Source organism: Rattus norvegicus, chromosome 6 (assembly GCF_021556685.1).
Source record: "Rattus norvegicus strain SHRSP/BbbUtx chromosome 6, alternate assembly SHRSP_T2T, whole genome shotgun sequence".
Classification (NCBI taxonomy): Eukaryota; Metazoa; Chordata; class Mammalia; order Rodentia; family Muridae; genus Rattus; species Rattus norvegicus.
Genome location: NC_141539.1, coordinates 76,380,613 through 76,407,121, shown reverse-complemented (window position 1 = coordinate 76,407,121; position 26,509 = coordinate 76,380,613). Strand labels below are relative to the sequence as shown.

The following is a 26,509-nucleotide window of genomic DNA, read 5'->3' as shown; positions in this document are numbered from 1 at the left end:
TGCTTATATTGGTGTATAGGGAAACACATGACAAAGCACAGTTTAGTTAGCACTTCATGCAACTTTGGAGGCCTCTAAGCTACTTTTCAGGTAACTGGGCCCTCGAGTGATGATGGCATATATTGTCTACTACACTGATATATTCAAACAGAGGCATTATGCCTCTGGATTAGTTTGGATTATCAAAGACATGTTTCTAGTTTATAAATCACTTTTTAAATTTTCCATTTGATTATACGGGGCCTTTCACACTACCATAGGTATATGTTGAGGGATGGAAAATGGATAACCAGGGGAGGTAAACGACACAAGTGGTTTGTGCGTGCTACTGAATTGTGCTCAGGTGCAAACCCAGATGGACTATCCTTATTTTACAATGGATTGCTGATCAGCCTGGCTATCTGTATGCACTGAAGTCCATAAAACTGCCATCTTATTGGCAGTTTGACCTGCATTGTTGTCAGGCATTTCTGTGTTAAGAAACATGCAGCTGTTTTTCAGATAATTTGGCCTTGTTTCAGAAGCTTATTACATGCTTCTAAGGGGCGTTTCATAAATTCATTACATCTTCCTTGCTACTTACCTCTCCAATATGGTCACCTATATGGTACAGGTCAAGAAAGAGGTGTTTGCACACAAACTTGTGTTTTCTGAACAGTTTTTCCTTGACTGTTTTGGGTTTGGCAGCCTCCTCTTTGTGAGAATGTTATATCAGAATTCAAAGTAGATAAATACTAGCTTCAACCATGATTAGGTTTGCTCAGTGTTTAAGAGCACTGATTGCTATTCCAGAGGTCCTGAGTTTAATTCCCAGCAACCATATGGTAGCTCAGAACCATCTATAATGGGATGCCCCCTCTTCTGGTGTGTCTGAAGACAGCCACAGTGTACTCATATACATAAAGAACACTAGAAGTCTGAAGCCATGTTGGATCTCTGCTCTTGGAGTAGATAAGAGTGCTTACGGCATTAACTCTGGAAAAGGCCAGGGATGTTGTTAGAGATCTTACAATATACAAGGTAGCTCTCTATACATATAACTATCTGGTCCAAATGCCAACAATGCCAAAGCTGAGAGGCCCTCATGTACAATATTTTATCTTCAAAGGCTATAAAAAGTCCAACAGATGCTGTACTGTGATTGTCTGTAGTAGGAGACAAAAGATGAAGCACATTTCAAAAGACTTGTTCTTCCTAATTATTCCCTCTTCCTGGTAATTTACAACTGCATTATCCTGCTAAAGTGAACCTTGTAGGATTGAATGTCCTGCATATCCATTGATGTGATTTTTTTTCTTTTGCCTGAAAACAGTGTGGCAACACCAGCTGATCGTATTTGTACACTTACATAAACATTTAACACTTTTTACATCTACTGACATAACCACATACTTTTTATTCTGTATTGTAGTTTTTTTCAAAATTAACTTTTAACTATAAATTTCATTACAAATGGTTAAGGTATTTGCATTTATTTGTGAACATGATTGGCTACAAGTATATTCTTGTTGAGTTTTGTCAATAAGTTTATATGGGTCTGATTATCTAGTAAAGAGTTTATTCTCTAAAGATTTAGTAAAACTCACTTGTAAAGCCATATGATTGCATGTAAACTTGGAATTACAAGTACAATTTAATGTGGCTCATTTTCCCTCAGAGTAACTTCTAAAAGTCCTTTTATGTACTTCAGATCATGTAAAGAAGCACTCTGAACCTCTTAAAAATACATTGATACAGAAAGCCTATTTAATCCACAAGGAATATGAACTTTATGTATGTAGGTGTGTGCATGATGGCATGTGGGTGGAGGCCAGATGATACTTGTGGTAGTTTTCTCCTTGTATAAAATGAGTTCTAGGTTCTAACTTATTAGACTTGACAACAAGCTATTCTATTAGCAGAGCCTACTCACTGACCAAAAACGATTGTATTTGAAGCACCGCTTTGTGTTGGACATTAAATTCTAAATAATTTTGTTCTTATATTTTGGCCTTTTGACTGAGCAAGGAAGCATGTTTATCCAGTTCTAATTTCACTTCCAGTCAACTGTTGATTACAGAAGATGCTTGCATTCACATAGAGTAATATTCTTAGAACAAGAAAGTAGAGACATACACAGCTGAATTCCAAGAACCATGATCTCTGACGATTACTTTGGAGGCTGGTTATAAGAGGTTTGATTTGTAGTTAATATTTTCATTCAGTATCTAAGTTTTTCTTCAACATGGAATTCTGGGTAAAGGCTTTTTAATAGTCAATTCATTCATTGTGCAAGAGTGAATTCTCTGATCTGTCATCAAGTTTATTTTGTTAAGACCAGAGGATATAGTTGTGAAGAAGATATAAGATCTTCTGGTGACTTTTCCCTCTACAGTCAATATAATTTTTCTATTGATTAGAAATGCCAAAGCACAACTTGTTTTCTATGAGTACACTTAGTTTTCTCCATTCTGAACTGTCTCTTCCATGTGATTTCCCACAAGAATGTAAGTATTCTCTAGTGAGTGTGGCACATATGCTGGAGACAACTCATTAACTGCCACATATCTATGCAATCTGATGATTCTCAAAAAAATCTGCTAAAGTGTAATATTTACTGTTCTCATGATTAGCAAAACTATATAACTAATGTCCTCAAAAGTCACCCTTCAGAATATAAATAAGATCCTTCACATACAACTCTCCTTATTTATTTCCTACAACTAAGAAAGACAATTTCCTTTGCAAGAAAATGATAAGAGGATAAGTATCACTGTCACTTGTAAAATTTTACTTCAATCTGTATTATAAATTAATAAATTACATACAGATACAGGAATAGATGGGAGGCTTTAATTTTACTAACAATCTATGCCAGTGATCAGCCAACTAAATTCTACTAGTCTAATAATTTAGTTAGAACACTCATATTCATGTCTATTTTATTAATAGCTACTTACAGACTAGAGGATTAAAAATAAGTAGTACAATAGTGATCAGTTGGCCTGGAAACTTTAATATATTATCTGACTTCTAAAAAAGAAAAATTGTTAATTCCTGATCTATACCACGAAAATAGTAATTTAAAGGTAACCCAACAGTTACTTTATAACTGAAGTACTATATAAAACAATTTGTATTTTATAAGTACACTGCTAGAAAGTCTCACAATATTCTAACTAAAAAATATTCCACAAGCATGTATGACTGCCACAATCTAGAAGAGAAAAATTTAAGAACCAGGGAAGATACAGCTGTTTTTCTTTTTTTATATTGTCTTGTTCTTAATAATTCCATCTACAAAGTCCATTAACTTGGACTCCTGCACAAATAATGACAGTAACACATACTGTTTCTGACCCTAGCTATCATTTCTTCAATACCTACGTTTATCTGGACAAAATGAAACAAGAAAAAACATAAAACTGACAAAGTATTCTAGACTTAGACAATATTGATCAAAGCATTCACAATTCAAGTACATAAGAAAACGATCTAGTGAGGAAATACAGATCTTAAATTAAAAAGATTTGGTGAATCAGTTGGTAAATCTGTATTGCTTATGTTGAAATAAAACAATATAAATTTGAAAATGTTATGATAGGAGAGGCCATTACAAAATAACTCACTACTTTACTATTTCAAGAAAACTGAACATAAAATCTGCACTAAAACAAGTTTAGTTTTACAACCATAGATTCTTTGACAGCTACTTACAGTTGTATATATGAAATAAACCAATATGGCTACTTCTAAACTCTTCATAAAAACTGATTTTACACCATTCAACTAAGATGGAAATATGAAATTCTGTGGTTCCTTTTCTCCATCCTCCAGGAAAGGTAATAATACAATATATATAATCATGTATATAGGATGATAATGAGAGTCAAATAAATAGTCAAGATTTCCCCGAGTTCATTAAAATTATATTGTAACTGTTTTATAAAAACCAGGGTACTTGTATCACAGCAAATCACTGGATGTAACCAGACAGGTGCTATAATAAATGGTTTTGGTATACTTTTCCTTTTTCAATCTGTGTGAGTAGATATGTGCATGCGAATGCAGTGGCCTGGAGACCTGAAGATGTTAGGTCCTCTCACAGCAGCTTGTGAAGAGCCTTATCTGAGTGCTGGGAACGGAATCCGTGTCCTCTGGAAAAGCAGTTAAGTGTTCTAACCACAGAGCCATCTCACCAGCCCCAAGAAAATGGTTTTAAAGAATGGTATCTTCCTTAATGAAATACTATTTTTTACTTTCAAGTATTTGGTAACTGGAAAAGCCTAAGAATTCAAATCCGAGATATGCATAAATATTTAACTCACCAGACCCACACATAATAGCATAGTCATTAAGTTGGGTTCATCTTATTTTCCAAGCCATGAAGAAAAAGCAAAAACATTTTTCAATATTAATAGCTCTACTGTAACTAGGTTTAAAAATATTTCCAGTGATTTGAAAGAATATCTCTCAAAATCCAGATTCACATACACTTGTTTAATTTGTACATTTTATTTTGTTTACTTGACTATTTTTTAAACCTTTTTAAAAGGCAGGTTCTAATGTGCTGCAGGTTGAATCAAACTCACATGTAGTCAAGGACGACTCTGACCTTTGATTTTTCTGCCTCTGTCTCCTATGTGCTAAGATCATCTATAGGTGCCACCAGGCTTGGTTTATGTAGTGCTGGGAGAGGGCTGAATCCAGGGTTTCATGAAAGCTAGGCAAACACTCTACCAACTGAACTATACATCCCTAGTCACTTTTAAAAGCTTATATTCACATATACTCAGAATGAGATTTTCATCTCCTTTCATTATATAAGTAAAGTTCAATAATAAAACCATCCAGTAAAATCTTAATTATATTAATATAAAACTTTAAATGTTCTTATTTTACCTAAAATTGGCTAATTTTTATCAACAAAATAGTAAATACAGGCAAACTTTAAAATTGCCCTGTTTCTTAATATGCAAAGCATTCAGTACATCAGAAAGCTTTATTGATACTTAAATTATGGCAGCATCATCTGGGTAAAGCATAAAATTATATTAACTATAAAGAGAAACTTACTACTTTTGACATTTTAAAGTCGTGTACACACACACACACACACACACACACACACACACACACGCATGCACGCACCCACCCCTCCATTGACAAATAGCATCATAATTATTACTCCATAATAGACCCTTTGTTTATATCTACGAGATATTAGAAAGTAGATTTCAGTACCTCAAAAAACAAACAAAACCCACCATTATGGTTAATGGTTAACTAAACCATTAACCAACCAACCAAAAAGTTTTTAATATTTACATATAGTATAGGAAAAAAAGTCTGCTCTTTTGGGTAAGTTAGATTGCTGTTATCTACGGTATTTACACTGTAAATTTTAAGAAGTGGGGGGAAGTACTATTAAAATATCACTTTAAACACTGAGATTGTGTCTGGAATTTTGTTAAGATATCTGTATACCTTGATAAGTGCATAACAAACAGAATTTGACTTCTAAAAAAATCTACTAAAAAATGCCTGAAACAGAGACCCCTTTATACTTCTTTATATTATCTAAACACGGTTGAGCCTGATATTGGAATAATAAGCACTGATCTTTAAAATGAAACAATGGCAACATGTATAGATGGAATTTTTTTAATATTGTGAATGTCAATGTTGACCCATTATTGTAAGATTATCTACCATTATTATAAGATTATCTACTATTCTTTAAATCCATTTAGTCTCATATACACATGTGTGTATGTGTGTGTCCCTAAACAGTGCAATGTTCCAGTAACTTACAAGCAACAAATGATTTAATTATGTTAATCACTTTTTAGAATTACTGTTCTAATATTTAAAAATATACCTATACCCTTGTCCAAAAACAAACACAAGTCAGTGTAACAGACTGAGCTTTAAACCATACTTTAATTTTCAATATCTGTAACCTAGTAGTAAAATGAACCAGATGTAGAATATTTAAGTGACTCACTATGTAGTGTGTCAAATCAATGATAGAATGCATAGAAAAGTAAGAGATCAGTTTGGAAGAGGTGTAAGGTGGTTAATGTAGAAACTTATAAATGCTAATTTTAATAACAAAAATAGTTTTAAATGTAAATGAATGTTAAATTAACACATTATAAAAGATAATAGCTTAAATAAACTGGGACTCACATATTACAATAGTAAAGTTAGGACAGAAGGAACCAAAGATATGAACAGTTCTGAAAATTCTCTCGTAAGCCTACTTCCAATAGAAATAGTCAGGCTTTTATCCTGTACATAGTCGATGCTTTGTCTATACCATTTATAGTAGAAAAATAAATTCTTTAGCAACCTAGAAACAGTTTATAAAACTCTTAAAGTTTAATTTTCTTTGCCAGACATGCCAATGTTAAACTGACAGCTATAAATTAAAGCTATATAGACAATAGGTATAAGTAATATAGAACAAGTTAAGAATACTACATTTACCGGATATTTTCTTTTTAAAAATTACTGTACTTTCTTAATTTCCTGTGTGCTTTGCAATAGGAATAATAGGGACTTTGTTCTCTTAGAAAAGATAATAACACAAATAAGGTAATTTATAATATACATGTACTTCAACAGTAGCCTGGTTCATGTTGACATCTTAGTTGAAATTGGAAGTACAATATCTAAGATCTAACAATTGAGAAAGAATATTTTAAGACAAAATGGAACAAATCAAACTCTTAGGAGCCTTGAATCTCAAAATCATCAATTTACTATAATACAAATAAGGAAACCTTAAAATTGAAATATAAAGATTACAACATTGACCAAAGAATTTCTTTACTACACAAAATATGACCCAGCAGTAAAAAGCAAACCACTTCTCCAGTAAAACAAATGGTATGGGTTTGGTAATAAAATAATTTTGAATATAACCCAACTAAATTTACCTATCACCCAGTCAGAAAGGTTTATCATAATTTAGTGTTCTGGTTGTATCTTCACTAACAAAATATTTAACCCCTAAAGCAGCAGTCATTTATAGCAACTCTGGTACCAATAGCAAAAGGGACGTGGGGTGGGGTGGGGTGGGGTGGGGTGGGGGTGGGAGGACTGGTTTAAAAAATGGTGCAAAAGCCATTCTGGATTCTAGAACAACACACCACAGAAAGAGTCTGAATACAAGTTTGTGATTTTATATATATATACACACTCCAAGGAGTCTGTCAGTACCCAAAGTATTTTTATTGCTGTATTAGCAATGGAATTTTTTGGGATATATTCTCAAGGGCCACATAAAAATAGATTCAAGGAACAGATTAAATTGAAATCCTAGATTAAATGTTTGGTTTAAAGAACTTTCTACAACAAACTTCATGTTTATGTATGAAAAGTTATATAACCTTATATGAAAATGTCATGAAGTAGTTTTCTACACTATACTAAATGTATTCCCCAAGAGGGAAAAATTAAAATATCTAAAATATATTAGATTAAGATTATAAGACCATCATAGATCTTTTAAACATGCATCTGTTTACAGAATTAACCATGTATACAAAATGTATCTTTCATTATAGATCATAAAGAAATGAGTTTGTGACAACTATTCTTTACATCACATTATCAACTCACTTTAACCACAGGTGTGTCCTTGGTGTGTGAGTAAAAGAAACAGGTCCACTCACTCCTCATCAAGTCACCCACAGATTTACTTAGAAGATGAAGGTGCAGAAATGTGAAACATATTACATGTACTTTTTTTCTTTCTTTCAAACATCCCAAGCATGGCATAGTAACCTGAAATTAAAAAATACTTAACTGGGCTTTAGTTATCTATACAGACTGCTGGAATTAGGTCCCCAAATTAGCAATCAAATAACAAAACCAGCCATAAAGCAGGCTGAAAGCATTAAACATTTCATATATGAGTTTTTAAATCATTTAATTTCTATAGAAAAATTGTATTCACAATATAATGTGACAGAAATTGCCACAGGAATGATATACTGATTGCAATAAGGTTGCATGCAGCAGCAGCTTTGCATTTTTATAACTATTTTTTGTTTATAAAAATTAAACCTCTCCGGTCATGCTTATCACATGTTTTTTAGATTCGTAATGTAACTGAATAGGGAATACCATATAGTTCAAAGAGAAAATGTCTCATCATTTTCATGTGGATTATCTGTATGAAACATGAAATACACTACTAACCCCTGAAACATGCATGTCTAGATTTGTTTTTGTCCAATTTCAGGCCATCTGCAATCACATTCTATTTAAATAATACCAAGAGGATCTGTCTGCAACTGTGGTTGAATTAGCTGAGGTTGCAAGGGTGGTGGCAATTGAAGTGGTACCATTGACTCCACCAATTGTCCTGGATTTGAAGTTGGTGGAGCAGCCACAGTATTTGCAGTTTCTACAATTTCTCCATTGTAAAAGAAAAACTGGCACTGTTGAATAAATGTTTCAACGACAGATTGATGGATTTTAGTGGTAGACAGAAACTCCCGATTTTCAAAGTCAGGTCTCATCAAAGTTGGCCAAAAACAGATGGATAAGTTGTCTGCTGTCATTAGGTTGATTTTATTTTGCTGACTAACCCTGAAATTATAAAATGGGAGAAAAAAAGAAATCAGAAATCATCGCAATTACAGATTCTCAAAGCTAGTTTTCCATTCATGCTAATTTTACCTCCCAATTAATTTTTTTTCTTAGCATGCTACATTCAACTATATTCTAATACAAGAGAGCAATCAATACATAGTTCTTGTGAGAATGCCAGATAGTCTATAAGATGTTGCTAGTATCCTAAGTCTTAAAGCTTTACAAATAGAGGTCTTTTCAATTAAAAAAAAAAAAAACCTTTTCCTCTAGGTTGAGAAGGCCAAATGACAAACATGTGTATCTAAGCTTTTAGACTACTCTGGGAAATAAATCAAGGTGTGTCATCTCTTTTAAACCAACTCTGGAAAACCTAGCATAACCTATCCAGCCAAGAATATTTTTAACTTTTAAGAAAGTTAGCTCCTAGTAGACTATGAACAATCTTTTAAAACAGTAAGCATTTTGTACACTATTAAAATTAAAATTTTATATTTAAGACAACACTCAATAAATTCTACTTTAAGATTTCTCATGATTCAACAGAAATTAACAAATGGTCACAGAGTATAAAATGACTTTTCCCCAGTCCTTTAAGTATGTGAGCAAGCACTATCACTAAGTAAGCAAGACATGTGAGACGCTAACCTTAAGACGTAAACTATGAATTATTACATCACGAGATAGAATTTATTCAATTCTCTTATTTTGTACATATAAAGAAATAGTTCACACTGGGTATAGTAGTATACATCTATAATCCAAGTTATCAGGAGGCTGAAGCAGTAGGATAGTGGACTCCAGGGCAGCCTGAGCTACAGAAGGAAAGGCAGAAAGAACTGTCCAGATAGCACATAGCAGGAAAATCTTTAAAACTTGGGGGGGGGGGGGCACATACAAGGCATAGGAAATTCCCAGACACAGGAATCTAAAGTAAAATATGTAGCCAAACACTGTGTTCTAATTATAAGAGACTCAACTGAAACAAGTCAGAATAAAGCCAATCATTTCTTAATAAGTAGTAGGCAGTTAGTATGTACGGTGTGGTATTTCTATGTAGCAGTCAAGTGCTAGGCTCTGGGATGACCTACAAAGTTAAGGATACAGTATGAAGTCTAACTGAAGATACTGTTATCAGAAATTTGGTTGACCAGGGAAAGCTTCATGGACAAGGTAAAGTTTAAGGAAGGGAAAGTGAATTATAACAGTGAATTATAACATTTATTAGAACCTTCTGGAGGGCTTTTTGAATATAAACTGCTGGTGGCTATTTAATGTTTGTGATTTATTGAGTCTTTGGTAAGGCTGAATAACATAGATTCCTCATAAATTCTCAGATGGCCTATTTTGGGTACCATACTCTCAAACTACTAGTAGCATGTTAAGATGTGCCACAAAATGATACTCCTGGGTAACTGCTGTTATTAATAGTTGTTAGTTAACTGTTGTTTATGAGAAAAGGGAAGAAGGTGTAACCACTTAGTACAACTAGTGTTAATTATTTTAGAGTCTATAGTACAGAGATAAAGGACTATTTTAAACACTGAAAAATCTTTGGGGCTAGAGAGATGGCTCAGCAGTTAAGAATACTTGTTGCTCTTGTAGAGAACCGGAGTTCACATCCCATCACCCACACTGTGATCTATTAACTATCTGGAACTCTAGATCCAGGGCAACTGATGCCCACTTAGGACCACCACAGGTATCAGGAACACAGGTGGCACACAGATGTATATATAAGCAAAGCATACAAAATAAAAACATCTTTATGCAAAAACGTTTTACAATCACCTTGCCATCAGAACTAAGTGAGGGTAAAAGTAGAAGTTGGCAAAGAACAACTGTTAACACTAGTAGTTCCTGAATGAGAAATAGTGAGTAAAGTTGTGGTAAGGGACAGAAAGTGGAAAAATAATTAAGAAAAAAATAGACTTGATATTTAGTGGACATGAACAGTGGAAGAATAAAATCAAAGAATCATACTACATTATAACTACAATCTTGTCAACCTATCAAAAAACACGTGTTTGTCTTTCTCCTAGAAATCTAGCTCCATGAAGGCTTTGACAATTTTATTCACTGTTATATGTCCTCACTACTTGTGAGAACATGCAGCATTAAAAAAAAAAAGTTCACCAAGTTACAGTCTAGCTCCTAGCTAGCTAGCTTCAGCTGTCAAAGTGACTTCAGGATATCCTCAAACAGATCTGTCTGTGGGTATGTGTGTAGGCTATTTTCTTGCCAAAAGATTCATGTGGTAGGGCCTAGCTCACTCACTGTGCATGTGCTAGGCAAAGAGTGCTGGGCTGTATATAAAAGTTAGTTGAGCAGGAGTTAGAGAGCAAGCCAGTAACAGCATTCCCCTATAGATTCTGCCTGAGCTCCTGTCTGGCATTTACCTTCAATAATGTGGGATACATAAGTCAAAAAACCCTTTCTTTCTCTAAGTTGCTTGTGGCCATGGGATTTATCACAGTAATTCAAAAGAAAACTAGATCAGCATAGCAGAGTGTTTCTTTTAACTGAAGTCTGAATAGCTTATGCTCTATTTTCCAATAAAGAATGCAAATCATATAATGTTTTTTTTTTTCATTAAAGAGTGTGGTCTTCTAGCATAAAAGCATAGAATATAGAGCGAAAAATTTTATATATTCTGAAACAAACTTTTTTGTGATTATACAGACTAAAGCTAATCAATGAGTCCTAATGTGAAAAGCACTGCCTGGTATAACCTGGCATTGCTCCTCCATCTTTTTACTTTTCCTGTTCTTATTTTTGTCAGTCCAAATAAGCTGCCTTCTCTTTGTGTTCTTCATGCATCAAACATGCTTTTAGCTATGCTGTTTATTTTTGTACATAGCCAAAAACAGATCTAGAATACAGGAAGGTAAGCCAGTATTGTGACTCTGAATATACTCTGCCCTGTCATCTTTTCATAATCCTTTAAATAAAATCCAATTTTTAATTCAGCCTGGTATGTTCACAAAGTGTCACTCACTGGTCTCTATATTAAGGTCTACAGTTTCCATATACCTTGTTAACAAAATACCAACCATTACTATATTATTATTAGTTTGACATTTTTAAAAAATGGGACTTGGAAGGATTATGAAGATAGTATAATTTTATATATCACACTGATAGCAACAATAAAACTTTAAAAGAACAGATGGATTTTATGATTATTGCAGTCTATTTTCTTGTGGTAGGGATCATACTCAGGGCATCTCAAAATTTAGGCAAGTACTCCACCATTGAGCCACATAACTCGGTAGAACCCTAAATTGCCACTAAAGATTTTCTGAATAAAATTTTGGTAAAAGTTTATTTTTACTTATTTATACAAACAAACAAACAAAAAACAACCCACAAATAATTATAAAACCCTACCCAAAACAAAACCCAAAGCACCCATTCAGTCTTCAGAACAACTTCATGAAGTACTATTTTTCTCATTTTTATAACTGAGCAATGGGTAATTTGCCTACAGTTATGACTATAATCATATTGCAAACTGACACTTATTTGACTACATTGTCTGAGCTAGTCTTAATAGTCAATACTACACTGCCTCTCGATGTAAATTCCAACTGTAACATATCTATAGAGTTATGAATACAGGAATTAGTTTCCTGTTTTTGGTAACAAGACAGTTTGTGATAAAACTTCCCCATATAAAATACACAAAATACACAACACATTATAGCAGACAGGGTGAAGTGAACCACGCCAGAGTTACATTCTACTTATGATTTCCCTCATTAAACCTCAATTTCTCCAACTCCAAATAGGTTGATTTAGTTTATTTGGCTATTGTCATTTTCCAGCTAAAATTCTAAGACTGTACACAAGAGAACTACTAAAGAAAAATTGTGAAAAAAATTACATTGTTGGGCTGAGTATATAGGACGGTGGTAGAGTGCTTGCCTAGCATATGGAAAGCCCTGGGTTTAATTCCTAGCACAACAACTAAACAGACACAGAAACAAACACTGATCATATGTTGAAAATAGTAATATATATATATATGTATGTATGTACATATATATATATATGTGTGTATATATATGATCATGTAGACAGTTATTACAAAGAACCCAAATACAACTGTGTGCTCAGTCTGCATTCCCTTTAACAGAAGTTACAATTATCCAGCTTACAGAGGTCACAGGTTTGAAACACCAAGAGCATTTTACTTGCAAGTACCTGTTTAGATGTGTTATCACATATCTGAATACATCATAGTTTACAGGATGAAATTTCTTAACAATTTCTTTCAAGGCATGAAGGCGTTCTGTTTTATCTGGGATTTCTGTAAGAGAAATATTTTGGGGTAAAATTAATAAACTTTCAAATATCTGATACAAATATCCAGTTAATATGTACTATAAAAATTAAGACTGTTTGAAGTATATTATATTTATATATAACTAGATACTTATTTAAAATTACTTAATTATTTATAAGGATGTTAATCTCTTTAAGATTCCTGACAGATGGTAAGAATTTCAGGCTTTAAGGGCACAACTACTCAGTCCTACAGCTGAACAACAAAAGCAGTCAGTTACAGACAACATGTAATAAATGAATAATGGGTATCTTCCAAGATATTCTGAAACATAAATTTTTTTTATTTTAATGTGTCAAGTTTTTCTTCTCATAAAAGATAAAAGACGGGGTTGGGGATTTAGCTCAGTGGTAGAGCGCTTGCCTAGGAAGCGCAAGGCCCTGGGTTCGGTCCCCAGCTCTGAAAAAAAGAACCAAAAAAAAAAAAAAGTTAAAAGACTTCCAAAACCAGTGAAGTCACAATATATCCCCGAAGCCAGTTGTCCAGTTTACTTACTTGTAATATCCTCTACCAAAGTATTTCCTTTACAGGTAGCATACACATTTAATATAGTTATTTTACAAGTTTATGCAATTTATAAAACAGGACAACTAGAATACAGTACTGCAACAAATGAGAAATAAAGAGATTGATTTTCTGTTCTCTTGCCTTCACATCATGGTCGAGCTATCAAGTAGTAAAGATTCACAGGTTTGTGACCAAGAAATAACATATGAGAATATGTATATTGTGACAAGTTTTAAAAAATTGTTAACTTTTAAAAAAGAGATTTTATCTTTATTTTCTGTAATTTGTGTGTATGTCTTTGTAGGGAGGGGTGTGTTACACAAGTGTGGGTCCCCTAGAAGCACAGAGGTTGGTGGACCACTTGGAACCGGAGTTACAGCTGCTGTGAGCTGACTGGCAGAGGAGCTGGAAACCAAACTCAGGTCTCCACAGGAGCAGGGAGTGAGTGCTCTTAACTGCTGAGCCATTTCTCTAGCCCCCTTTTAAAATTTATTTTTCCTTTATACACTTCACTAGTTTTTGTGTGTAGAGGTGGGAGAGGTGAAAGGCATGTGCCACAGTGTGTGTAATAGAGGTCACAGGATGACTTGTTGGAGCTGTCTCTCCTTTTACCATGTGCGTTTGGGGCTTGAACTCAAAGACTGTCAGGCGTGGTGGCGCGTACCTTTACCTATGGGGACATCTCGCTGGCTCAAAACTGTATTTTAATTAAAAACAAAACAAAACAAAACCTGAGAACTTTTAAAATAAAAGTAATCTCATTTAAAAGAACCCGAAGACATATTAAAAGGAAAAACCTAGAAATTACATTAATTTTATCCACCAATGCAAATTAAGAACTAGGTTTCTTGATGCCAAAATACTTTAGATTCCATTTTCTAGATAGATAATGTTATGCTAGAAATATTGAGTGACTGATGTCAAACTAGGAATACACTTTGAAGTACTGTATCTTTCTGCCATACTTCCCCACACCCTAAATTACTTAGTAATTTAAAAAATTCTCATCTAGGCAAATTTAAATTATCTAGCAAGCAAGCATGAAGACCTAAGTTCAGACTCCACCACCCATGTAAAATGCTGGAGCAAGGATAGCTCCTTGTAACCCTAGGACTGTGAGGAAAAGAGGAAGAGACAGGAGGATCCTAGTGCTTACTGGCTGCCAACCAGCACCATGGTAGGAGTGTGAAGGAGAGAGAGAGAGACAAGGAGAGGGAGAGCAGACCTGTCTTGGAACAAGGTGGACAGTAATAAAAGAGGACACCCAGCACCCTCTTCTGGTCTCAGTGCACACCCCCTCTGCCCCTCATTATCTGTGAGAGTAGCTAAAAACAAAATCCCTAAGGTCACTCATGGGGACCGATTCTATTTTAAATTTGGTGGATACCTTTAAGACATAATTTCTAATAAAATGAATTTCTAACTATAAATTCAAGTGCATAGATGATTCTGGCAAGCAATATTTAAAACACCATCATCACTCTTCCTCACCTCTCGCTCTGGCAAAAAAAAAAAAAAAAAAAAAAAAAAAAGTTTATGCTTACTTGCTGCTTCCAATAGCTCTGGGTGGAGTGAGTATGGAATCAAAGGATCTGGCAGATCAGCAAAGAAAGCTTTGAGAGCTCCAGCTACAGCATTTACTGTCACTTCCATTGATGCTAGATTGATATTATGATCTATAAGACAAAAATCAAAACTTAATTGAGAGAATGAAATTTTAACTTATTACTGGTTAATGGTAAACTGAATGGGTACTTACTACCAAAAGACATTTTTTCATTAATTACCTTCCTCACAGGCCAGCAAACTACAAAGATCAGGAAGAGGCAACCCCATGCAGAAAGTATTTTATCAACAAACTCCGTATCGTACACACCAGCATATAGTGCATTAAAGAATTTTAATACTGCTTTCCTAGTTTCCTGTTTATACAGATTATTTAAAAGACCATAACAAAACAAACAATAGAGATTATAAATCTCGACTCTAACTTGGACCTTTAAATTCTACTTTGTAATGTTTTAAATGAATAGGTTAAATAATTATCTTATCAGTAAAGGGCTAATTTAAAGAACAAGAAAGAACATACTAAAGGTATATCATAAGGTTTATTTGATATTAACAAGTCAAATCCCTAAGACGTATAGACAATCATTACTTGTAATTTATAGCATGCTTCATTTGAGCTTTTTTATGATCACTTAAAGAAAACATGACCAATTTACATTTCTTACTGGTTAAGCATTATCGCATTAGCCTCATATTTATTCTTTCATCTCTACTGTGTGATAAAAAAATGAGATCTAGAAAGATTAACTTGCCTGAAGCAGACAGTTAAGTGGCAAGATTAAAAAAATAAAACCACTAAATTGAATTTAAGAGCCCCAACTATTATATTACTCTGTCTTCCTCACTTTTCGTGGAATTGTAAGAACTGCATATTATAAAACAGTTTTTTCTGATATTTCTTAAAAATACAGAGTATTTTTGGCAACATGGCATACTTTTTTTTAACCATGTATATACCACTCAGTAAGTGATGTTTTGCCATTTTAACAAACATACCTCATCACAATAGTCAACATTCATAGACACATGAGTGTTCCCCTCCTCCCTTTAAAATTATAAATAGTGCAACAAGTACCTTTAACAAGCTCATGCAAAGGCTTTTGGAATGCAAATTCCTTGAAGTAGAATTTCCAAAACAAAGAAATTTGAATTTTAACACTCACAAACTCCCTCTCAAAATGTACCCACAGCAGGTATACAAATTGTGTTTGCCTACATTACCAACAATCTTTCTCACTGATAATAAATACAATCTTAAAATAGAAGTCTGTCATTGTAAGGAACTGAGTATATTTTCAAATATATACTAATAGTTTAATCTGTATGGTAAGTCCATACTTTCTTGAAGATTTTGTTTTTATGCTCTCATGGAACATTTTTACATTTTTTAGGTAGCCTTGATTGATACTCATTTATGCTTCCTAGGTTCCTTAGCAAATTTAGGTCTTTTCCAGTCAAAGGCTATAAAAATATTCACTTACTTCCTCTATTAATTTTCATTTTTTAGTTTTATCTTTGTTCACACATGGAGTTCACTCACTTTTGAATTTGCTCCTAAAGATTATTCTATGACATTAAAAAAGCACTTTTACATAGTACTGTTTTTTATATATAATTACCTCAAAATATTTGCTTTACCTGGATCCCTTTCTTGTCTTCAAGCCTTCACACATCAAAATATAGATAGAATACTGAACTTTCTTTACACAACTGTTTCAACTGTCTCAAATATTTTATTCTAAAATGCACTTTAAGTTTGATTATTTCCCATTTTCTCTTATATTTGCCTAGTATCAACCTTCCTAAGAAGACTAAAAGAATCAACATTTGCTGCCCCCTCCCCATCCACTTCCCCTCTTAAAATACAATTTCACGGGGCTGGGGATTTAGCTCAGTGGTAGAGCGCTTACCTAGGAAGCGCAAGGCCCTGGGTTCGGTCCCTAGCTCCGAAAAAAAGAACCAAAAAAAAAAAAAAAAATACAATTTCACTATGCAGCCTTAGCTGTCATGAAACTCATAGAGATCCTCCTGCCTCTGCCTCCTCAGTGCTGGGAATAACGTTATGCACCAACCATGCTAGGCTTAGTATTTCTTGTTTGTGCTTAGACAGACCCTTCCCAGTTCTATACTTTTTACTGTGGCAATTACTATATATTTAATATTTCTAATTACACTTTTAAATGCTTTCCTCTCCATATCCATTTCTGTAAGTTTTAAATAAAAACAGCAACTTTGCTACTGCAGAATTCTAACACAGAAAACAGAAAGACAATAATTTTACTTTGCAATTATATTACCTTGATCAAACTGCTTTTGAATGTTGTCTTGATCCGTTTTATTTCCACTAACACGGTATAGTCCTTCGGTACATAATCCTAAGAAATTAAAACATATTTTATAAACACATATATCTGTACTGAAGAAGATGCATACTTCTATAACTTTAGCGACTAGTCAAACTGTGACTACAGTTTATAGAAATATTAGAAAATTGATGTCTAGTATCATTCCTGAAGTAATACGTCAGGACCTTTGCACAGGACAACGTACTATATTTTTCCATTTGCCTGGTTAAAAGTATTTCATGCTTTACAAAGTATTATACTGGGGAAAATTTTCAACTCTCAGAAATCTGTGAAGATAAAATGAACAAAAATTTATGCTCAGAAAAATTATGAGCACAGGGTCATAGCTATAAAACTATGAGTTATCACTGACACAACCAACATGAATTAGTCTCATAAATACTCAGGTTATGTGAAAGAAACCAGGTTATGTCTGATGTGGTGGTATATGTCTATAATCATAGCCCTTGGGGAACTGAGGCAGAATGATCATGAGGTTAAGGCCAATCTGGGTTCAATAGCAAAAGCCTGTCTCAAAAAATAAAGAAGTAAAAATAAAAGAAGGAAGGAAAGAAGCCAGAAACAAAATATATTTAACTTATATGACATCCTAAAGCAAGGAATTCTTACCTAAAATACAGGTAAACATTTGTCAAAAGCAACTTTCTGGTGACTAGAAAATCCGGAAAGGACAAAAAAGGTGATGTAGATATTATATCTTGACAGGTATTTGTCAAGATGCATATACAAACGTACGTGTAAAATCAATGTACCCTTTTCTAAAAGAACCAAAAGCAAATACTTAGCAATCTACAATCAGGGGTTGGGGAGACGGCTCGATGGATAAAGTGCTTGCACTGCAATCCTGAGGATCGAAGTTGGCAGCCACCTATAACCTACCATTCTTGAAGCAGAACTGGGATTTCTAGGGCATGCTGGCTAGAGAGATTAGATAGAATTGGCAAGGTCTGGATTTAGTGAAAGACCCTACTTCAATAAGAAGAGAGTAACTGAGGACAACACTAGATATTAACTTTGGGACCCTACATTCACACAACACACAGGTGAGCTGTAGAACATATGAACACACACACAAACGTATCCACAACCAGATGTGATTAGCATCAATCATTTGGGTAGAGACTAGTTGAACATAAAAGAACTAGTTTCCCTATTGAAATACCACATGTGGATGTAGTGTTAGTGCTTGTCATCCTCAAGGTGCTTCACAGCACGGAGTGGTTTTCTCAGGGGAGACACTGCATTTTATGGACTACTTGGCAATGCCTAGAAATATTTTTAGATGTGAGAACTGGAGAAAGGAGTATATTAGTTCTTTTATTATTGCTATGACAAAATACCCAATAGAAACAACTTAAGGAAAATGGTTTTTACTTGTGGTTCACAGTTTGAGGTTAAGGTCCATCAAGATAAGCAAGTCACGTGAGCAGGAACAGAAGGCAGCTAGCTGACTACATACATTATATCTAATGTTAGGAAGTTGGAGGTGGGGGAGGGGCTGGAAGCTAATGCAAAGCTCATTTTCTTTTTACTCCTCTCTAGCCTACGGAATGGTTTCCATCCAGTTTAGGGTAATCCAGAATTTTCGTCATCTCCTAGGTGAATACAGATTAAATCAAGTTGACAATATTAACTATCAAGGGGACCTACTGAAGTTATAACAGTAACAAAACATAAAACAACAAAAAAATATATAGTTAAGGTCATAAGCCATAAGTGTTTCAGCTTTGATTTATAATTTCTCTTTTTGTTGTGGTTATTATACCACAAATACATCAATTTATATCAACAGACACACAATTTGCAAAGATATAATTTGTGGCAAAAAATAGTTTGAAACAGTTAAACTGAATTAAAACATGACCATTAAAAAGTTTAATATATGCTGCTCAGTGTAGGGGTAGTGGCGTATACTTTTAATCCCAACACTTGGGAGGCAGAGGCAGGTGGCCTACATAGTGAGTTCTAGGACAGCCAGAACTACAAGATGAAACCTTGTCTCTAAAAACACCAAGAAAGTTAAGATGATAGTTATAACCCCCTAGTAACAATTAAAAAGCTAACTTAGACTCTCCTTTTTTCCTCTTAATTGATTAAAAAGAAAAAAAATGCAGCCTCTAAGATACTATCACAGGATCAATGGCAAAAATATGAATGTAAAGAGATGGAAGGTTCATCAAGTGACTATGGTATTCAGCTACTTAAAGGGCTGAGGAAGGAAGAACAGGTGAACTCAGGAGATCATGATTATACATCAAGACCAATCAGGATTTACTCAAGAATAACAAAATTCAACCCACCAAAAAAAAAAAAAAATCAATTAATTAATGTAATAATAGACTGCAGGAGAAAAATCTAACTTAGTGTCTTAATTCATACAGAAAAAGAATCTGACCAAATTTAGCACCTTCTATAATAAAGTATTAATAAAAGAAAAATACGACTAACATCTAAGAACTTTAGAATATAATCAACAGACCAAGCCCAAGACTTCTGAAGTATAAAGCTTAAACACTATAGTCTACTTAGTGAAATCTGGAAAAAGAATTTAGTATTTAAAAAGAAAAGGCACTTGGAATCCTAAACAATCAGAGAACCTTGCTCTAACTCTAGTCAATCGCAAATAGTAAGCAAAGAAATAATAAAGCAAAAACATCAATTCACAGAGTCAAACACATCAGAAATCAGCAGCCGTCAAAGTCAAGAAATCCTGACATAATTTAATTCTAGTCCTAAAAGTAATAGCCAACAAAGATGCCTAGCAAAGCTATCTCTTAAAGTTGATAAATAAGGACATTTGAAACTAAGGCATATCAAGAACACCAAGCCAGTACCACCTGGATACTTAAATACTATAGACTAAGAAGTCTTGATCATAAGCACATAAGAAAAATAAATTTCCCAAGAAGAATTCATCATATTCAACACTGAACAAGAAAACCTTTAATACTCATCAGGAGAAATCAATGACTAATCAATAATCTAATCATATAGAAAAGTAATTCCACCCTCCACTTTAGTGGGTTATATAAAGGATGTGTGCTGTACTGAGGTTACAGCTCAGTGGTTAGAACCTGCTCAGCACATACAATGCTCTGAGTTTTATCCCTTGCTTCACTTAACGGGGAAAAGGAGCAAACTTAGAATGAGCCCCATGCCTAAAGGCAAAAATAAAGGTCCAGTAAGATGGCTCAGAGGGTAAAGGCATTTTTTGCTTGAGCGTGCGCGCGCGCAAACGCGCACACGCGCACACACACACACACACACACACACACACACACACACACACACAAGTACAAAAGGAATAACACAAAATGACTCTGCCTATCACGCATGCACAAGACCCTGGAGTTGATTCCTTTAATGGGGTAGGGTAACACATGCATAAACCTAGTAGTCAGAGGTAGATGCAGGAGGATGGGAAGTTGAGTGTTATCTTCAGCTATAGAGTGAGTGTGAGGCCAGCCTTGGCCCAGTCTCTCTCTCCCTTATCCTCTAAGAGGTGGAGAGTCTGGAGAGATGGCTTAGCTGTTAAAGCTCTTGCAGAAAACCTGAGTTCAGCACCTATGTTGGATAGATGACATGTGGGGAGAAAGAATGAAACTGCTGGTGAGAATGAAACTTGTGTAGTAGCCACTATGGAAACCAATATGAAGGTTTTTCAGAAAACTAAATATGACATATCTATACTACGCTTGCTTATATACTCAAAAGGCTACTAACACTGTACAGAAACATCACACACCCGTTTATTGGTGCACTACTGACAAGAGCCAGGAAATAGACATCTATCATTAGATGAACAAATACAGAAACTGTGGTACATACACGTATACAACGGTATTCAGTCACAAAGAAAAATGAAGTCATTTGCAGGGAATTGGAATGACAAAATACTCTGACTCAGAAAACATTTTCTCTTTTCTGTTCAACATACAGACTGAAAATTACATACACACATAACATATATACATAGTAAAAGGAAAGCATCAAGTACTAGGGTATAGAACGTCAGTACTATGTGCAAACTTTTTTTTGTTTTTGTTTTTTGTTTTGTTTTTGTTTTGAGACACGGTTTTACTATGGACCCCTGGTTGGCCTGAACTCATTATGTAAACCAAGCTGGTCTCAAATTCACCAGCTGTGCCCTCCCAAATGGTGGAATTAAAGTGAAATCACACATGGGCCCCATACACAATATTTTAAGAATCAAAATAAAAAAACTAGATAATGAATAATACAAATGCGATGTAATAGACTTTAATATGATATATAGAAAACTGATATAAAAGTAGCAAAAACAGGATTACCTGTTAACAGTATGGGCACAATAGAGAAGTCAGATCAAGAGAGGGACAAGAAAGAAAAGGGGGTGGGAAATGAGTTAAAATTGCTCAAGTATGTGTTGTCCATGTATGAAAATGGCCTTATGTAAGCCAGTATTTTCTTTTTAAGTCAGATTAACTTGGACAACTGGGAAAATGCAACTGCTATTGTTACAAACAAGTAGAAACAGAAGGTATTCTGAGGAAGATGGATGAATTACATCTTAATTTTGACAAGTACAAGCCATCTCATTTTAACCAGAAATGTTCAATAGGCAGCTCAGAATATATTAACATATTAAAGTACAAAAAGAAAGATCTGGAAGGGAATTCTATAAATGGGATGGCCCTGGCCCATACACAGGTATCAATCAGGTATACATAATAGGCATCATAAATGTAATGACTATAAATTACTCAAGCTAGGAAAATGTACTTTAGTAAAGGCAAAAGAAACAAATGTGTAGAAATGTTTTTACTTAAAACAGGATTTAATGTTTCTTAATCAAATGCTTACTAATGTGTTATGTAAAAAATTCATGTGCTACTAGTTCAAGAGGCTATCTATTCTATATGTCAGAACAATGACTGAAATAAATGTTTGCCTAATTTTTAATGGTATTAGTAATGAAATTTCACTGTGAGATTTCTCATATACTAAAAGCTAATAGTGACAAAGTTAATATTAATGGAAGAATTCTTAGCAGTAGTATGTGACAGTTCTAGAAAAAAAAAATGTTACATGAGTAACATACAAAGGCAGTGCTTTCCCAGTTTATCAAATACAAGTTTCTTCTGTTAATGCCACCGGACCAGGAGTGCATGCAATTTTTTTTTTTAACTTTCCTGAACTAAAATGAATACCTACTTTTTGAAAAAAGAAATTAAAAGCCATTTTAACTGATCTCTATTAAAAGTAACAATGGTTTCCCAACACTTGTTATTTCCACTACATATAATAATTTAAAAATTCACAAAGCATATATTATATACATTATTTTCATTTCATCTTAAAAACAAAACAAAACAACCTGGGACCCTGAGTTCCACAACTCGTGGTGGTGGAAGTCTTGAACCCAAGGAAGAGATCTGTGTTTCTCTCAACTTTGGTCAGAGAAGCTTCTGTGTGCAGCCCATACTTGTTAATACAGACACTCATAGCTGGTCAAATGCTGAGTGTAAGTAACCCAGTGCTCATCCACACCAACCTTCTCTACCCAAGGCTCAGGGAACATCACAGTACAAGACGAAGAAAGAACTTAAGAGTCGGTAGATTGGGGGAAAGGGGGTTGAGGGGAGAGGAGCTATGAAAAGCTGACTCCTAGACACGGATGCTGAATACATCAACTCGCCGTAGCTGTATTTACTGCATATGAACAAGCCAATCAGAATTCCAGCACGCAGGAAGGGGGGAGGGTATAGGTGTGTGCACGCGGGAGGGACTCCAGCTGCGTACATAGCTAATGGCAAGTGAGAGGAAAGTCACTCTGATTTGGGTATTTGCTCTGGTCTCATGTCTCAGCATTTGGTTCCAAAACCCACATCAATATGGGAAGCACTAATTGGACTTAGGTAGTTATTTAATAACAATAAAAATAAACATAAAAAGTTGGAGGACAGGGCAGGGGTCACTAATGGGAGTTTGGAGAAAGGTAATGGAACACAGGTTTAGATTCCTCATGGCAGAGATGGCATGACATGGTGGCAAAGTAGCACTTATGTCTTTTCTTACCTTTTGGAACTCTGAAAAACATAACACCTGCAACTGTTAAATTCAAGTGACAGTAACTACAACTTTTGTCTGACAATTATCTGATAGTGAGTTGAGGCTATTTAAAGAATAGAATTCTAAATGAAATAGTTCTTTAATGACTGTTAGCCCTACAAAAAAAGTTCCAGTAAATAATAGTTAGAATTTCATCACAAATTAGACAAATTCTATAAACAAAAACATTCTATAAACAAAACAAAACAAAAACAAATGCAAAATAAAACAAACAAAAGCATGAAAACATAGACATAGGTAAGAAGCTATTTTAAAGAAGCAAAAAGTATTCCAAAACCAATAATGGAGGATCCACGAATGAGTCCTGGTTAGTCTTGTTATGTTTTTCAGAGTTCCAAAAGCTAAGAAAAGACATAAATGCTACTTTGCCACCATGTCATGCCATCTCTGCCATGAGGAATCTAAACCTGTGTTCCTTAAGTTAATTTTGGGGGGGGGGGTGTTACAACAATAGAAAAGTATGTAAGGCTAACCCATAAACCTCAAAAGATGACTCTGATTACTGCATATAATGAATCAAGATAAGGTCCTATTAGCTGAAGTTGGGTGAATTTTTAATAACTCAACGTGACTGATACCAACATCAAAAGAGAAAATAGACCAGTGAGATGGTTCAGTGGCTAAAGATGCTTCAGGCCAAGCCTAAGTTCCATCTCAGACACATAGTGGATGGAGAGGACTGACTCCCTCAACTCATCTTCTGACTTTCACATGAGCGTATGCGCGCGCGCGCGTATACACACACACACACACACACACACACACACACCCAGGAAATAAATAAAAGGAATTATTTTTAAATAAGTAAAAAGAAAAAACACACACCCAGTGAAAATGTCAAAGACAAAGACTGAAGTGACACATCTGTAAGATGAGGGATTATAACAAGTCAAGAGCAAAGGAGAATTCTACCTAGATTTTCAGACAGAGCATTAGTCTTGCTGATGTTGTAATTTCAGAATTCTAGTCTTCAGAGTTGACAAAATAACTAGTTTTATTCTAGGCAGTTTCTAAAAGTCTTATGGCAGCCTCAGGAAACACAGAAAAGTTTCCTTAACAGGGTAAGTAGTATTTATGAGAAAACCACCTTGATATCCCAATGATAAAAAAACTGTCTATCCCTCAGATAAGAAATACAACAAAGGTACTGTTTTCACGCTCTGATTCACCAATGCATTAGAAATTCAATAAAAAGAAACAAAGCCATATAAAATATAAAGAAGTAAAACTATACCTACTAGAATACACACCAAAAACAAACAGAGTTAATGAAATTCAGCCAAATTACAGGATCAAAATTTAAAACACTGTATATGGCAAATATTTCACCAAAAAATCCAGTAGTTAAATAAATGAAAAGAAAAATCCAAAACACAAAAAAAATCAAACCAAGCATTTGTGAATTAAAAAATAACAGTCTATGGCAATACTATCAAAATAATCTAGGCAAAATGTAACCCATATTAAAAAAAATAATAGTAATAATTAAGGCACAAAAGCAAACAGAACAATAGTATTAGTTAGCTATGATGTAAACAGCATTGACCTTTAATACATTGTTGGTAAGATGCAGAACAGTATCCACTATGGGAAATAGTCTGACAGTACCATAACAAAATTAGTTACTAGATGACACAGCAATTCCATTCTTCTAGGAACATACTGAAATAATAGAAAACAGTTGAAGTAATCTTTCTATATGAATGATTACAGTAGGACTATTCACAATAGCCAAGAGGTAGAAGCAACCTGAATGTGTCTACCAAATAAAGGAGACAAAATCTGGGAATCTCATTGATACATGCTACAACACAGGTGAATCGCAAAAATAAGTTAAGTCAAAGAAACTAGACAAAATCTCCATAATTACATGCCTAAACTTAAATAATATATCTAGAATAAATAAATAAATCTAGTGGGACAGAAAGCATACTGGTAAGCTGAAGAAAGTGGGAAACTCTTAAGCATGAGGTGTTCTTTAGCGCTATAAAAGTGTTCTGGAACAAGATGAGGAGTGGCCTACAACACTAAGTGCAATACACATTCCTGGGTTGTACATTTTAATATGGTTAGTTTTAAGTTCATAAATTTTACCTTAATATATTGTATAAAAAGTTATTTGATGTTGATAATTATGATTCCTTATTTTCTTCTGCTAGTTTTAGAGCCTTTCTTTTGCATAATCTGTCTACATTTTGAACTTTTCTTCTTACTCTAAATGTTGATCCTGAATCTACTAAGATAAAGTTACATTAATATTTATATATTGACAATTACCAAAATACTTTCCTAAGCTCTGCAGACACATATCCAATAGATGCAGCATGTACAAACCATTTTGAAACTGTTTAATATGTTTTACTGTGATTCTATTTGCATTAATATAGACATTACTTCTACCATGAAGGATTAACTGCATGAAAATTGACCTCCCACAGCAAACAGTTAAAAAGAGGGGGAAAAAACTCAACATTTTATAAGAAGTACTAAATACCCAGCTCAAAACTGCTTTTCCCTATGGAAAAGATAAACTATCTGAATGCTCCAATTTAGTGCCTCCTTCAGTGAAAGGAGGTGGAAACCTGAGAGCCGTGACAATCTAGCAGATACAGATAAGAAGTCAGAAAGACTGATGCCTAATCTGTGGGCCATAGCACCAGAAGTAGAGATACACAGTCAAGAGCCTCATACATGTACAGAAAATTCTCTACAAACCAGTAGAATAGTCCATATCTATGACAAGTTCCTATAGCAAGAAACTGAAAGTTATTCAGAAAATATCTTTTAATACGTAGTGAGTTGAGTAAGATCTCCTTGCTACAATAAATAATTCTATGTATCAGACCAAACAATAATCTGCATCCTTAACATTTTAGCAAATTTAATCCAGCAATATATAAAACATATAAACATTAAGAACCAGTGGTATCTACCCCAGGAAGTCAAGGCTAGCTTACTTGAAAACCAACCAATAAAATTTACTACTTGAAACTGAGTTAAAAAAGTGTTATGATTTCTCTCAAGA

General features: G+C 34.2%; 1 protein-coding gene across 6 annotated transcripts in view; it reads right to left on the bottom strand.

Annotated features, from left to right (window-relative positions):
• Positions 1-5,629: 5,629 nt before the first annotated feature.
• Positions 5,630-26,509, bottom strand: part of Arhgap5 (Rho GTPase activating protein 5) — a 63,358-nt gene continuing 42,478 nt past the window's right edge. For all 6 annotated transcript variants that reach the window (XM_087552658.1, XM_087552661.1, XM_087552659.1 and 3 more), the window contains 4 exon segments: positions 17,305-17,382; positions 14,983-15,114; positions 12,790-12,895; positions 5,630-8,583 (listed from right to left, as the gene is read on the bottom strand). In XM_087552658.1, coding sequence (XP_087408784.1) covers positions 8,256-8,583; positions 12,790-12,895; positions 14,983-15,114; positions 17,305-17,382 — 644 coding nt within the window. In that variant the 3' untranslated portion in view covers positions 5,630-8,255.